General features: G+C 37.4%; 1 protein-coding gene across 2 annotated transcripts in view; it reads left to right on the forward strand.

The window, feature by feature from the left end:
• Positions 1-5,340: 5,340 nt before the first annotated feature.
• Positions 5,341-15,269, forward strand: part of grip2b (glutamate receptor interacting protein 2b) — a 129,035-nt gene continuing 119,106 nt past the window's right edge. For both annotated transcript variants that reach the window (XM_066698315.1, XM_066698316.1), the window contains exon 1: positions 5,341-5,567. In XM_066698315.1, the coding sequence (XP_066554412.1) occupies positions 5,525-5,567 (43 nt within the window). In that variant the 5' untranslated portion in view covers positions 5,341-5,524. The remainder of the gene's footprint in view (positions 5,568-15,269) is intronic.

Below are 15,269 nucleotides of genomic sequence, written 5' to 3' on the forward strand. Positions count from 1 at the left end.
GGTTCAGTTCCCTCAGTCTCTCCGAGAAGGGCCTTCCCTTCAAACCTGGAATAAGTCTGGTTGCTCTCCTCTGAACTGCCTCTAGAGCAGCGATATCTTTCTTGAAGTGTGGAGCCCAGAACTGTCCACAGTATCCAGATGAGCTCTAACTAGTGCATTGTACAGTCTGAACATTACTGCCCTTGTTCTAAATTCTAACCTTTTGACAATATACCCTGACTTCCTGTTTGCCTTTTTTATTGCTTCCCCACATTGTTTGGCTGGAGAAAGTGAGGAGTCCACATAGACTCCTAGGTCTTTCTCATGTGTTACTTCATCTAGTTCTATTCCTCCCATAGTGTAATTATAGTGGACATTTTTGTTACCTGCATGTATTACCTTGCACTTGTCCACATTGAATTTCATCTGCCAGGTGTCGGCCCACAACTGAATATTATCTAAGTCCCTCTGAATAGCCTGTGCTGCCAAGATTGTATCTGCTGAGCCACCTATTTTAGTATCATCTGCAAATTTGACAAGTTTGCTAACTATCCCACAGTCCAGATCATTAATATAGATTAGAAAAAGCAAAGGCCCTAGTACTGATCCCTGTGGAACTCCACTAACAACCTCACTCCAGTTAGAAGCAACTCCTCTAATCGACACCCTCTGTTTCCTATACATCAACTAGTTCATAATCCATCTACTTACATTACCCTGAATGCCTACAGCTTCCAAATTGAGGATCAGTCTTTGGTGTGGAACCTTATCAAAAGCTTTTTGAAATTCTAAGTATATCATATCATATGCTTTCACATGATCCACAGCTGCAGTTGCATGTTCAAAGAACTCTAATAAATTAGTTAGACATGATCCGTCTAAACCCATGTTGACTATCTCCAAGAATATGGTTTTCATTAAGATGCTCCTCTATTTTCTGTCTAATAATCATTTTTCCAACATTTTACAAATGATGCAGGTGAGACTGATTGGTCTGTAATTTCCTGGCTCAGTTTTGTCCCCTTTCTTGTGGATTGGTTTGACATTTGCTGTCTTCCAGTCAGTTGGCACATCCCCTGTTCTAAGTGTCTTTTGGAATATTTGAGTTAGTGGCCTATACATAATTACTGTTGGAAATATACCATCTGGCCCAGGTGATTTGTTGGTTTTTAATTCTGCTAGTCCCTTTACTACCTCCTCCTCATTTATCCTGATCTTTCTTAGGGTTTGACTGGACTGGTTGTTAACCTGTGGCATGTTATCTGTTTTTTCTTTGGTAAAAACCTCTGTGAAATACTTGTGAAAAACTCTTTGCATTAGTTTTAGCTGCAAGGGCTATATTTCTGTCTATTTCCCTCTTTGCTTTCCTGATCCCTTTCTTAAGATCTCTTTGCAGTTCAGCATATTCTTTGTAATTTGTTTTGTCTCTATCTGTTTTGTATGCGCTATACAACATTTTCTTTCTCTTGATATTTTTTTGCATACTTCTATTAAACCATTTCGGCTAATGTTTTTTGGTCCCCAATTTTGCTAAGTTTTGGTACAAATTTCTCCTTAGCCTCAAGTAGAATATTGTTAAAATATAACCATCCATTTTCAACTGAATCTGTATCCAGTCTGCTCCAGTTTGCCTCTTCTAAGTGCCGCATCATACCTTCAGGGTTTGCTTTTCTAAAATTGTAGACCATTGTTTTAGACTTGATCCTTGTTTTTTTTTAAATTGCCTCAAAGCTAACCATATTATGAAAAGTTTGCCATTGGCTCTCTAACTACTGTCCCTCTGACTCTGTCTTGGTCATTTGAAAAGATCAAGTCAATGCATGCACTCTCTCTGGTTGGTTCCCTGACAAATTGAATTAGAAAGCATTTACCATCTCAAACATTTCTATTTCTGCTTCTGTAGTCCCAACTGGGCTTTCCCAGTCTATATTTGGGAAATTCAAATCCCCCATTATAACAGCCACATCCTTGCTACATGCAGTCCTGATTACATTGTATAATGCAACATCTTTCTGAATATCTGAGTTGGGTGGTCTGTAACACACGACTACTAATCCTCCAGATCTTTTATTCAAAAGTTTAACCCACAAAGATTCTGTTTCATTACTAGGATCTAATTTGAGTTCTTCTGCCTCAGTGTCATTTATATAATTTACATATAATGTTACCCCACCACCTCTTCGATTATTCCTGTCTTTCCTAAACTGTATGTATCCTTATTATTTGTATTCATCCCCATCATTTTCTGTAAGCCATGTTTCCGTCACTCCTACAACATCAGAGTCACCCACCAGCACTGTGGCTTCTAGGTCTAACATCTTGTTCCTTATACTCCTGGCATTGAGGTACAAACATTTCAGGACATTCCTACTAGCAGTTTCCCTTTGTTTTCTTTGCTTAATGGAACATCTCCCATTGTCAGAGCTCAAGGATTAAACATTGTTTGAATGGTCTAGTTTCTTATATAACTTCTTGTATTGTTCTGATATTATTTAAATAAGTATTACTTAAAAATGTATATTATTTGTAGGGTGTGTTGCATATTTAATTAATATCTAATGGCAAATAATATCTGGTCCTTTAGGATGCTGTATTGGATTCACTGCGACAGGACATGAGTGATGTGTGATGGACCAGCAATCCTGAAAACAGAGTCTTTCACTTCTTGACATTCACAGATCCTATTATCTTAGGAAAAGAACAACATATTAAAAAAAAAAAAATAATAATAATCAAAATACTGTTGTACTGAGTCCATCGTAAAATTAGCTTTGCAGAAAATGCTTAAGACCCAAATATATTAATATGGTCCTAGGAATCGCTGTGCATGTGAAGTGCTAATTTTTCAGGAGATGCAATTAGGATGCTCAAACAATCTTAAGTTGTTTTCTTATCTTGAAAGTAAGACCTTAAATAATTAAAATGTATTTGTATGCACAGATGCAAGCAACAAAACTAGACTTAAAATGAACCTGAGTAAATCAAAAGTCATGTTTAACAGTTTGTTAAATCTAAGAACACTGAGGTAGATAAACAGATACTCGAAGAAGTGAAAAGTTGTGTCTACCCTGGACAAAAATTAGTTGCAGACAGATATTATGGATGAAATCAAAAAGAGTGAAAATGGGATGGAGTGCATTTGGAAGAAACAGCAGACTGTTGAAAGGAAATCTAACTTGCCTGAAGAGAAAAGTATTTGATCAATGCACACAACCAGTTATGGCTGTGAAACCTGGTCAATTAATGCAAAAATGATACAGAAACTGCAGACAACACAAAGAAGAATGGAAGGATGAGGAATAACAAGAGCTAGAAAGTAAATTAATGAATCAGAGAACAAACCAAAATAGGTGACATAATTGAAAGAGTGAAAATGTTAAAATGGCAATGGACATTGTATTGTAATTGCAAGAATAATAGATCAAAGATGGACCAAGGAGGCTGTTGAATGGATACCAACAGATGAAAAAAGATCTAGAAGAAAACCACATAAAGGATGGGGAGATGAAATCATAGACTTTGCAGGCATGACATTGAAAAGAGAAGCTGTTGATCGATGCAAGTGGAAACATCTTGGGGAGGCCTTCATCCAGCAGTGGATCGATATAGGCTGATGGTGTCACAGTGAATATATATATATATATATATATATATATATATATATATATATATATATATATATATATATATATTCACTGTGACACCATCAGCCTATATCGATAAAATACATAAGGTACATGTGAAATAATTGTAAAGTATATGGGGGGGAAATCATACTGTGTATATCTCTCAGTCTCTCTCTTTCTTTTTGATATATATATATATATATATATATATATATATATATATATCAAAAAGAAAGAGAGAGACTGAGAGATATACACAGTATGATTTCCCCCCCATATACTTTACAATTATTTCACATGTACCTTATGTATTTTATTTGAAAGGCTTACATATTATCAGATTTCTATTGAAAATAAGCCTTTGCTGTCGTTGTGCTGCCGGAGGAAAGTCAAAATATTCCATCAAACGTGCCTAAATTGGAGCAGAGTGCTTTCCTGCATACAGGTACTATACTGCTGAGAGTATTGGGATTATTATGCATATAGAGTAAACCATAAAGCACCTTTAATCTCGTAAATGCCTAGATTAAAACCAGCAAGATTTACTGTGAATAAGTAGAAACTCCAATATCTTCTTGCACTTCATTTTGTGCCTATGTTGCAAATCCCAGGTGATGAAAGCATGTATTTCTCTCCTCTTTTCTATTGATTGCCGCTGTAAAATTTAATCCCTCTCGCTGAAAGGCACACAGTTTAGATTTTGGGGGGCATTATTGAATAGCATAAAGCGAGGTAGCTCAGCATTCAATTATTAAGTAATTATCCTTTCTGCTTTTAAACAGGAGAGGGATTTTGTGTGCTTTATGGTGTGCAATCTGGGCAGGCAAGTCATGAATATATATGGAGAGAAATTGAGAGAGAGAACAGAACAGAGAAGAACAGATATAACACGTTTTCTGCCTTGTTATAGATTTGACTTTTGGATGCTGAAAATATAAATGTTTTCACTTTCCAGGAAACGTCCATCATTCTTATAATTATTATAGATGAATCTCTAATTGTTCTAGCCAATAAATAAATAAACACACACACACACACACACATAAAAGCTTACAAAACCATTTGCCACACACAAAAATAAACCTCTTATTATAAATGTACAGGTGACACAAAAAGCTGTCTCCGCAGTAGTGTAATAGTCTATTGTAGTTGGTTACATACAGACTGTATGATAGAGCATAGATTACTATTGACGTTGGTTTTGTTGTATGCAATGTGTATTGTCTACTTTCCATAGAAAAGAGTGCGGTTAAGTTTTTGCTACTCTATTAACTTATAATTAAAATTGTGCTGATTACTATTTTTTAAGTGAAAAAAGTAAACTTATTTAACCAATTTCACCCTGCTATTCAGAACTTTGCTTTAACGCAACACCGCATCGACAGTTCTGTTATGAAACTTGAGTTTTACAAGTTGAAATTGATTATTTTTCGTGTAAACTCGTTTATCTCCGCGTTTTATACAACACAACAACAACAAAAACGGGGCCATGAGAAGTCCCGAAGGCTTTGTGCATACAGTATTTTGCATTTTTTTAAAGAGGTGGGGGAAAAATTACTAAATTTATTTTCAGGGTGACTTCAATAATACACAGTTAACATGAGAGAAAAAAAAAATGATTACGCCTCGGGTGGCCAATGATCAGAGCCCTATTCTATAAGGGGGAGCCGAAGTGTTTCTTTTAATTTTTGCAGATCCTGGAAGCCCTGGCTGAAAGTGTGTTACTCGAGCTGTAATTATTATTAATGCCGATCGCTGATTAAGGGTGGCACACACTGGCACCCCGGGTCTAGCTCACTAGCGTGCGGGTAGCCTTCTTGGGGGAAAGGGGAGCTTTCGGGTTACGGATGAGGTGAGACTGTCTGTCAGGGACCGGCACGGTAACAGCAGGAATAGCGGCGCTACAAATCGGGGAGAGGATGCTCTTCTTACAAGCAATCTTAAGAAGAAAAATCCATAAAGGTACAGCCGCATGTTCTCTGTTTATTTAATGTTTCCTGATTTACTTAACTAGTCTGACTGATAATGTGGAAAATTGCTGGAAAAAAGCAAAAGCTGGAAATAGATGTGTGTCTTTGCGCCCATGTGTTGAAACGCTGGTACGCGGTCTATGTCCAGGCGTAATAAGTGTCCAACCTGCGCTTCCAGGGCGCACTGAGCTACAGTAGTCTCGACACAACGACGCGCAGTGCTGGCAGGTTGTATTGACAATGGACAATTGTGTATAACATATTCTGCATTTTATCTTCTTCATGGACACTAGTACAATTGCACGCATACATATTAAAGCCGGATGTTCTCGTTGGCAAGAACGTCGCCATGCTTTATTATGGAGGTGGGAGTCCTCTCTGTCCACCCGATATATCCATTGGCAAAAGTTTGCACAAAATTATCAAATAGAAAATAAAGTATATTCTTATTCCCATACGATAGCATAGTAACGATGAGACTTGATCAAGTGCAAATTAAAAATGTAATGCGCGGTACAGAACACAACACCCTTGGCACACTTCTTGGCACACAACCGACTGTTTGTGCATTCATCTAGATAGTATAGTCTTTATAATGTTTTTATAGGATATGCAAGTGTTCTTCATAAATGCCTTTGGAAAAATAAATACGATGTTATTATATTGTAAAGCTCATGATCTGTATGCCATACAAACGCTTCAACAAATCTGTCGCTACACTTCAGAAGCCTATCCTTACTATATAGATGTATAATTATTATAAAATGCATTAGATAACACGTGCATTTGTACCTGTAGTGGGGAAAAAATACAGTTTAGTTTCTACGGTTATTATTGGTTTCTTTTATACAAAATGACTACAGTACTGCTGCAACTTTCCTTGCTCTGTAAATACACGCTCTGTATTGTAAGTCGGATACGGGCTCTTTGGACATGGGCACTGTCTGCCTCCTGTTGGTAAAACACCGGTTAAAAACTGCGGACGATGAAGACAGCGGGCACAGATCCGACAGGTACAAGATCTTAAATGAAGAAAAATACACGGTTAACGCCTGGCACACAAGAGCTGTCCTATCAACAGCATCACCTATTGAACACTACTTCAATGATCTCTACTCGGTGAGAAGACGTCAGCGTACAGACGACATGAGATCCCTTATTTTCACCCAAAAGCAGCTCGTTGACTGCTATTTATGCGTATCATTTGGAGATGCAGTTGTGAAGAGAAGCCACAGTGTTGTTTTATGTGTTTGTTTCCTCCGCATAATATAGTAGATCCACCCACCCGTGTGCAGCTCCTGCGGGTCTGCTGTTTGATTGTCATGCTGCCTCAGCTGTTAGGCGCCTGAACGAGATGTGTAAAGGATCTCATTAAAGATTGAAGTCGCCTGGCTGTCAGAATATTTCCCCAGTAATGCTGCACTCTTATAAAATGCATAGTTGAAAGGCATATATATATATATATATATATATATATATATATATATATATATATATATATTTGAAACATGTCACTTATTATCTGTTGAATAGTATTCATGTATTTTCTGGTCCAAATGGGCGTCGTTTTCCTAGGGCTGTATGCAACAAAATATTCTTTGTGTCTTTTTACAGCATTTGTGTTATATGCTATCATGCTGTTAATATACTGCAGTCCATTGATTATACTGTACTCTTGTAAACTCTTTAAGTCTTTTGGCAAATTAATGAACAACAACACAATCATTAATAATAATGTGATTCAGTTATTTCTTAGAACACAACATATTAATCTTTTCATTGTTATTTTGTTATTTGGATTTCTCTTTTTTTTCATATTTGAAAAGAGGGAAATGATGGTTTGGTTTGGGTAAAGCTGACACTAGTTTAATGAATTGTGATCATACCAGACTTTTCATTTGCTTGATTAATCTGTCCCCCTTCGTTCAAAGCTAACTAACTTCACATGATTCTGTTTTCTGTCATTTGGTCTCTCACAGCAGCCACTTGGATTTCCCTCAAAGAGTTCAGTTTCATTAGCTTATCCACATGTGCTGTGTGGTTTCACTGAGTGAGAGGGTGATAGCAGGGCGATACTGGAGACGGCTCATGTGCTGTCATCCTGATATGGGTTGCTGACATAAAGCAAATTGTCATTTGGGTGTCTAGTTTAACCTGTGTGAGCTGGCGTGTTGACTAGTTCCTTAGTGCTGATTAATCTCTGTTTGTATGAATTGCTGAAGAAATTCAGGTCATACCTCTGCTGAATAGAAATAATTAATAATCACAGAGAGGCTTGCCAGATTATAAACAGCAGAATTATGTATAGGGAGCGGGAAATGCAAAGTTTCAGGGGCAGTGCATTGAGATGTTTGTTTCCTTTGAATGTCGAATTAGAATTGTGAATATCGTAGTATACTGTCAAGTTGTGTTTGGAAAAGATCCAGCTGATTTCAGAATCATTTTATTAATGAAAAATATTAGTGCTCACTTGCTAGGGATTTTCAAACACCTTTCTTTTGAATAAATAAATATCTACCCTTAATTAACTAAGCAAATAGTAAAGTCATTGCTGTGTTACAATCTTTACCGTTTTGAAAAAAACAACAACCAATTATTTGAACAGATGGTCTATTGGACTATATTAAGTAAAATATTTTGTTTAATGTAAGCTAATTTCTGGTCACAGTATTTTAAACATAATTTCCTTGAACTGCATGTGAAGTATACTTATTATGACCTAATTATGTACCTGTATTTAAAAAAAGTTCCATAATACACCGATCAGCCATAACATTATGACCACCTGCCTAATATTGTGTAGGTCCCCCTTTTGCCGCCAAAACAGCCCTGACCCGTCGAGGCTTGGACTCCACTAGACCTCTGAAGGTGTGCTGTGGTATCTGGCACCAAGATGTTAGCAGCAGATCCTTTAAGTCCTGTAAGTTGCGAGGTGGGGCCTCCATGGATCGGACTTGTTTGTCCAGCACATCCCACAGATGCTCGATTGGATTGAGATCTGGGGAATTTGTAGGCCAAGTCAACACCTTGAACTCATGATTCATCAGACCAGGCCACCTTCTTCCATTGCTCCATGGTCCAGTTCTGATGCTCACGTGCCCATTGTAGGCGCTTTCGGCAGCGGACAGGGGTCAGCATGGGCACCCTGACTGGTCTGCGGCTACGCAGCCCCATACGCAACAAACTGCGATGCACTGTGTGTTCTGACACCTTTCTGTCAGAACCAGCATTAACTTTTTCAGCAATTTGAGCTACAGTAGCTCGTCTGTTGGATCAGACCACACGGGCCAGCCTCCGCTCCCCACGTGCATCAATGAGCCTTGGCCGCCCATGATCCTGTCGCCGGTTCACCGCTTTTCCTTCCTTGGACCACTTTTGATAGGTACTGACCACTGGAGACCGGGAACACCCCACAAGAGCTGCAGTTTTGGAGATGCTCTGACCCAGTCGTCTAGCCATCACAATTTGGCCCTTGTCAAAGTCGCTCAGATCCTTACGCTTGCCCATTTTTCCTGCTTCTAACACATCAACTTTGAGGACAAAATGTTCACTTGCTGCCTAATATATCCCACCCACTGACAGGTGCCATGATAACGAGATTATCAGTGTTATTCACTTGACCTGTCAGTGGTTATAATGTTATGGCTAATCGGTGTATATTTTATCATTATGGATTTTCTGAAACGCTGGCTTGGGTCTAGGTGTCAGATTCATACCCTCAAAGTAGCAATCTATAGCAATAATTTTTTGCATGAACTGAAGATAATTAATTATATTGACACTTGGTCAGTTTGAACTTGTATTGAACTTGTAACACTTTTAAGTCACCTTACATACAGGCATCAACCAAATGAACAAATAATAGCAGTATGTTGCTCTATAATTGGTGCACTGACATTTGTTATAGACATCTATTTGAATTACAAGTCTGTTTTAGATTACAACAAATAAATAATAGGTGAAAACATGTTCAACATGTAAGAACATATCATCTGTCATACTGGAAAATAATATATATATATATATATATATATATATATATATTTAATAAGTGGAATATTTTATTGATCCTTTGGAGGTAATTGATTTTTACTTATGATTGAACTCGAAACTTCATTGTAGTTAGGATTGAATAGTGTGTGTAGATGACACGCAGTTTTGGACTAATGGACTCAGGGTTTATGTCTTTGACTTGCAATTGAAGCTAATAACCACAAGGATGCAGTATAAGGCTATATCATCTGGAGGAAAGTGCAAGTTACAGGAATAATTTCATGTGCTGCTGCAGTGGAACGGTAGAACTAATGTAATTAATCTTTGGGTCAGATCATTTGAGAATTAAAGAATGTTTTTATTCCAATTGCCTTTTATTTCAGTGAAGTTCATGGGAACCCTTTTCATAGCACTTTATGCACTTAGGTTATTTAAGTTATAGGCATTTGAACAAATTCCACAGATTGAGCAGAAGAACAAATATATGTTATTATTTTTAACTCTGTATATGAAATGAACAAAACTAACAGACCAGATTTTGCTCCAAGTGCTATTCAGTAGAGGTCATTTTGCAATAGTGCATTAATAGGTGAGGTTTTGAAAAGAGGTGTGCAAATAGCTGTTGACTTCAGTCCTCATATGGATCTCTGCTGTGTACTTTGTTATATCAGTCCATTGAAGCAGAAGACACCTAATACAAGGCTATCTACCCCTCTGTTATTTTGTTCCACCTGAGCTTAATTACATAATGGACCTAAATATGAACTGAACCAGCTTGACCAGGTCTTGAGGTGCTGGAGATAAAATAAATCCCAGTAGATGCTATTCTTCCAGGACTGGAGCCATGCACACCTGCAAACACTTTAATCTGTGGGACGATTTCCACTGAGTGTACTTTTAATATGAATTTACAGAGCACCAACAATTTGCTAACTGTGCTTTTTTCCCCCATTTTATTTCTACACCACATGACACTTTAATTCACATATCACAGGCTTTTTTTCCCCAAAGCTTTGCAAATAATATGTCAAAACCTATTAGTTCTCATCATTTTCCTCAGTACTATTGAATTTAGCTGGAAGCCAGTTACAAGAAAAAGAAAGAATAAACAGCAAAAGAGGAGTCCTGAATTAATTAGTAATACAATTAGAGAAGATTGCTTATTTGATCCTCTCAAAGTGTCTGATATCAGAGCATGAAATTAAAAACTGCTACACAGTCAAATGTAAAGTTATTTATTGCTACTGCAGTTGATTTAAGGGGTAATTTCACACACACACACACATATATATATATATATATATATATATATATATATATATATATATATATATATATATATACACTCACCTAAAGGATTATTAGGAACACCTGTTCAATTTCTCATTAATGCAATTATCTAACCAACCAATCACATGGCAGTTGCTTCAATGCATTTAGGGGTGTGGTCCTGGTCAAGACAATCTCCTGAACTCCAAACTGAATGTCTGAATGGGAAAGAAAGGTGATTTAAGCAATTTTGAGCGTGGCATGGTTGTTGGTGCCAGACGGGCCGGTCTGAGTATTTCACAATCTGCTCAGTTACTGGGATTTTCACGCACAACCATTTCTAGGGTTTACAAAGAATGGTGTGAAAAGGGAAAAACATCCAGTATGCGGCAGTCCTGTGGGCGAAAATGCCTTGTTGATGCTAGAGGTCAGAGGAGAATGGGCCGACTGATTCAAGCTGATAGAAGAGCAACTTTGACTGAAATAACCACTCGTTACAACCGAGGTATGCAGCAAAGCATTTGTGAAGCCACAACACGTACAACCTTGAGGCGGATGGGCTACAACAGCAGAAGACCCCACTGGGTACCACTCATCTCCACTACAAATAGGAAAAAGAGGCTACAATTTGCACAAGCTCACCAAAATTGGACAGTTGAAGACTGGAAAAATGTTGCCTGGTCTGATGAGTCTCGATTTCTGTTGAGACATTCAGATGGTAGAGTCAGAATTTGGCGTAAACAGAATGAGAACATGGATCCATCATGCCTTGTTACCACTGTGCAGGCTAGTGGTGGTGGTGTAATGGTGTGGGGGATGTTTTCTTGGCACACTTTAGGCCCCTTAGTGCCGATTTGGGCATCGTTTAAATGCCACGGCCTACCTGAGCATTGTTTTTTTTTTTTTTTTAATGTATATCGTGAATTTATTTGACAGGAGGATGTGTTGTGGTTTCTAGTAAATACTCAATTGCTAAATAAAAAATAATGCTTCTGGAAAGACTTGTAGAACAGCAGGAATTGTGGTTAGTAAAGAAATATTGCACAGTAAGACCACTGACTAAGAAGTCTTCATTGAAAACTGTTCAACAGTAGTCTTCTCTTCACTTCTGCCTGAAGGAATCTCTCAGAATTTCAGATTAGTGAGAGAAGCAATAGTTGTTAACAATTTAGGGGAAAAAAAGATTTCAGAAGGAAATACTATATATATATATATACAGTGAAAAGACATTCTGAGGTAAAACTGAGGTGAATTTAATAATGGCATTGTGAGATTAAATCAGAGTCTACAAATTGTGCAAAATATCCAATGGGGGAACATGTTTCTGTGCAATATTGAAGCTAACATGCTAGAAGGTTTGTTTCTGGGAAATCTGCCTGAGGCTTAACAGTTTAAACCTGTTTTACAATAAGACCATACTATGTAGACAGAACAACAATACATTGTTTCAGTGCTTTATTTCAGGGACATCGCACTGTGTAGGGCCATGACTGTTTTGCAGGTTACGTGTATGAAGTGGTGTTAACACTGAGAATTAAGCCGTTCAGACTGTCCTATATAGAAGTGTTTGACAGGCAAAGATAAAACTGCTTTAATCTGCTTTTCCAATGGCAGCTCGGGAACCTCTGAGACCCATTAATATTTATCACTATATGATAGTTAGCTGAAGCCTTCCTCTTGGTGCCTGACATTTCAGTGCAAGGATGTTTTTACTTGAAGGAGTAGCAAAAAGAAATAGTCTGAAAGTGCATCACCATGAGGAGAATCAGCTTTTTGCTCATGGTAGTGAGGGTCACGTTGACGTTTTCTTATGACGATCTTCTTGCATATGTTATATATTTAATTAGAAGCATTGCAAATTGATAGCTGTCTGTGGACTCTTCATGTTTGAATGGTTGTGAACTCATTCTTCATACAGTATTAACAGGATTGAACTGTTTACTAGAATGTGTCTCTTCTATTACCTGGGGAAGGTATTGAGTTTGGTGAAGAAGAGTTGCAGATCCTGGATTGCATTTGGCTTTGGTCATATTCTAGTACTATTAAGAATCTTCATTTGGCAATTCAGTGACAGTTTTTTTGCCTTTCATTTTTCTCACTTACCGTGTCTTGGGATATTAAGTCAGACCCTACAGAGAGACACAGTACCCACATTTTAAAAAGTCACTTCTGTCCTTCTTGCTCCCAGAGGAAACTATTCCTTAGCTGTGCTTGTGAGCGTTCCTTCTAACTAACTCTGTCTGCCGGCCTCCCTGCTCCCCCCTGTCCTTGTGATGAGTACTGGCCTCTGGGATGCCTGCGGTGGGAGAGCGGTCACATATGCAGATGATTAGGTGGGGGAACAGCAGGGTTTGCGTGCACCTGCTGTAGACACAAACCCAATTACAAAGCATGCTGGCTGTAAACGGCATTTCAAATCCCGCTGTTGGATTGCTTCTTTGGGGTTTAAGTGTTGCAGTTGAGAAATCCACTCTGGTGTAGAGTTTAAGGACATTTCTCAACTAGAGATGCCTATTTTGCATTATTCATTAACCCCAGGATTCATTATATCTATCCGTGTTTTTTGTTGTTGTTTTTTAGTACGTACTGTATATGTATATATTTACATATTTAGTTATTAGTATCAGCATGTTGCATCCAGTCCTGTTCTCCCCTACTGCTACGAAACATCTTGCTTAGTGAGGGCACAGTGACTATAACACAGGTTAGATTGACTTTGATTCTGTGTGTACACCAGTGTTTCCCAAGCTGATAAAGGACTTTGCACACTCTCCTTTTATGAAGTTGAAAATAAAATTTAACTATCTGTGTGGAATCTCAGGTTGTCTTGATTAATGTGATTGTGGTATTCTGGTAGAAACTTGTTGTAGAAATATATTTTCTTTATAGACAATTAAACAATATTATCATACCCCAATTGTTCCTTAATGTTAATGTTTGAATTGGATGTGTGTCAGTGTATTGGTCATCATGTAATCTAATAAGGGCTGGTTTAAGGGCATCTGCCAATAAATACATAATAAAATAATAATGTATTTGTTTATTTTTCACTATAAATTATTGTTCTAATATTTCAAGTTATAGCTAGGTAGATCCTTATTGGGTGTGGAATAAAGTCATAGTGGATTTCATAAGGCTTTACTTATCCTTGTAGTTCAATGCAATAACCCACAGATGTCAGATGTTGTTCACTAATGCTAGTGGATGGGATGCTGTACTATAGTTGTGGCAGTAAATTAAACCATTTGAAATTAAGTAATTAAGACTGTAGCGATTTCAAAGTGTTTCTTGCATAAGATTAAATGGTGGGCAAAGAAAATAGGGTAATTATTCATAAACTAAAATCAATTAAGAAATCTATAAAGAAATGCATTTCAGGAAGTACTAATACAACAGTCTGAATAAATACATCCATGCATAAAACAATGGGAAGAAATCGCTGAATCTACAGAGAGTAATTCCCACACTCTCAAGACCTGCCAGTTACTATGAAACATGAGGAGATGAGACTGGCAACCTTGGAATAAAGCAGGTTATTCTGCTGTACATAAGGCTCGGATGTTTCTGTGGTTTCTATGTTTAAAGGTTAGCCCATTTGATTCGGAAGATCATTTATTTGAGATGGATGCGGTTTCTCTAGTCTGCCATATCTCAATTTCCAAATATTCAAATACATATAACACACTCTAGGAAAATGAAAATATGCCATTGGGGGATCTTAATAGACCCATATATTTCTTGAGTGATCTTCACAGTTTTACAGTGTATTTAGCAACCACAGAAATATCACTGTTATATCCCATAATGCAGCTAAAGTGCCCAGGGTTTGTTACTAGGAAAGAATTCCATCTCCAGGCAGCAGACACAATTGCATTGATCTTTAAATTGTAAGACACATAAATATGAATAAAAAATCACGTATTTCAAAATAAAGTAATGAACATGTCATCTGGACTTCATTTGTTAAAAGCTGTATGTTTTGTATTGTATTAGCCCTGGATGTCTTCCCTTTACATTATACCTGCCAGGGTTCAGTGAAGGCTTTGTGAAAGGAAACTGAAATATTGATTTCCTGTTTAGACAGTGGAAGCATGCTGGACATGTGCAGTATTTCAAAACAATATAGAATTGAACATCATTGTGCTTTGTCAAAGTAGTAGAACATCTTTATCCTTAGCAACTTAACAGAGACTTGGGGATAAACTGCAACAACAAATGCTGTTGAGAAAGCACTGACCCTAGGATCTTACTTTTGATAAATTCGGGAGATATAAAAAGTATTATTGTCTGGTCAATATCTCTGAAGATTAAAATGATTGTTCTTGATAACTGTAATTGCTTTATTATTGGCCCTTTCACAGCATTACTGATCTATTTGACAATATGGGCTTACTAAATTTGATTTTAAATGCAGTTTTATTGACAGAAAGGT

This window comes from Amia ocellicauda, chromosome 3 (assembly GCF_036373705.1).
Source record: "Amia ocellicauda isolate fAmiCal2 chromosome 3, fAmiCal2.hap1, whole genome shotgun sequence".
NCBI classification, from domain to species: domain Eukaryota; kingdom Metazoa; phylum Chordata; class Actinopteri; order Amiiformes; family Amiidae; genus Amia; species Amia ocellicauda.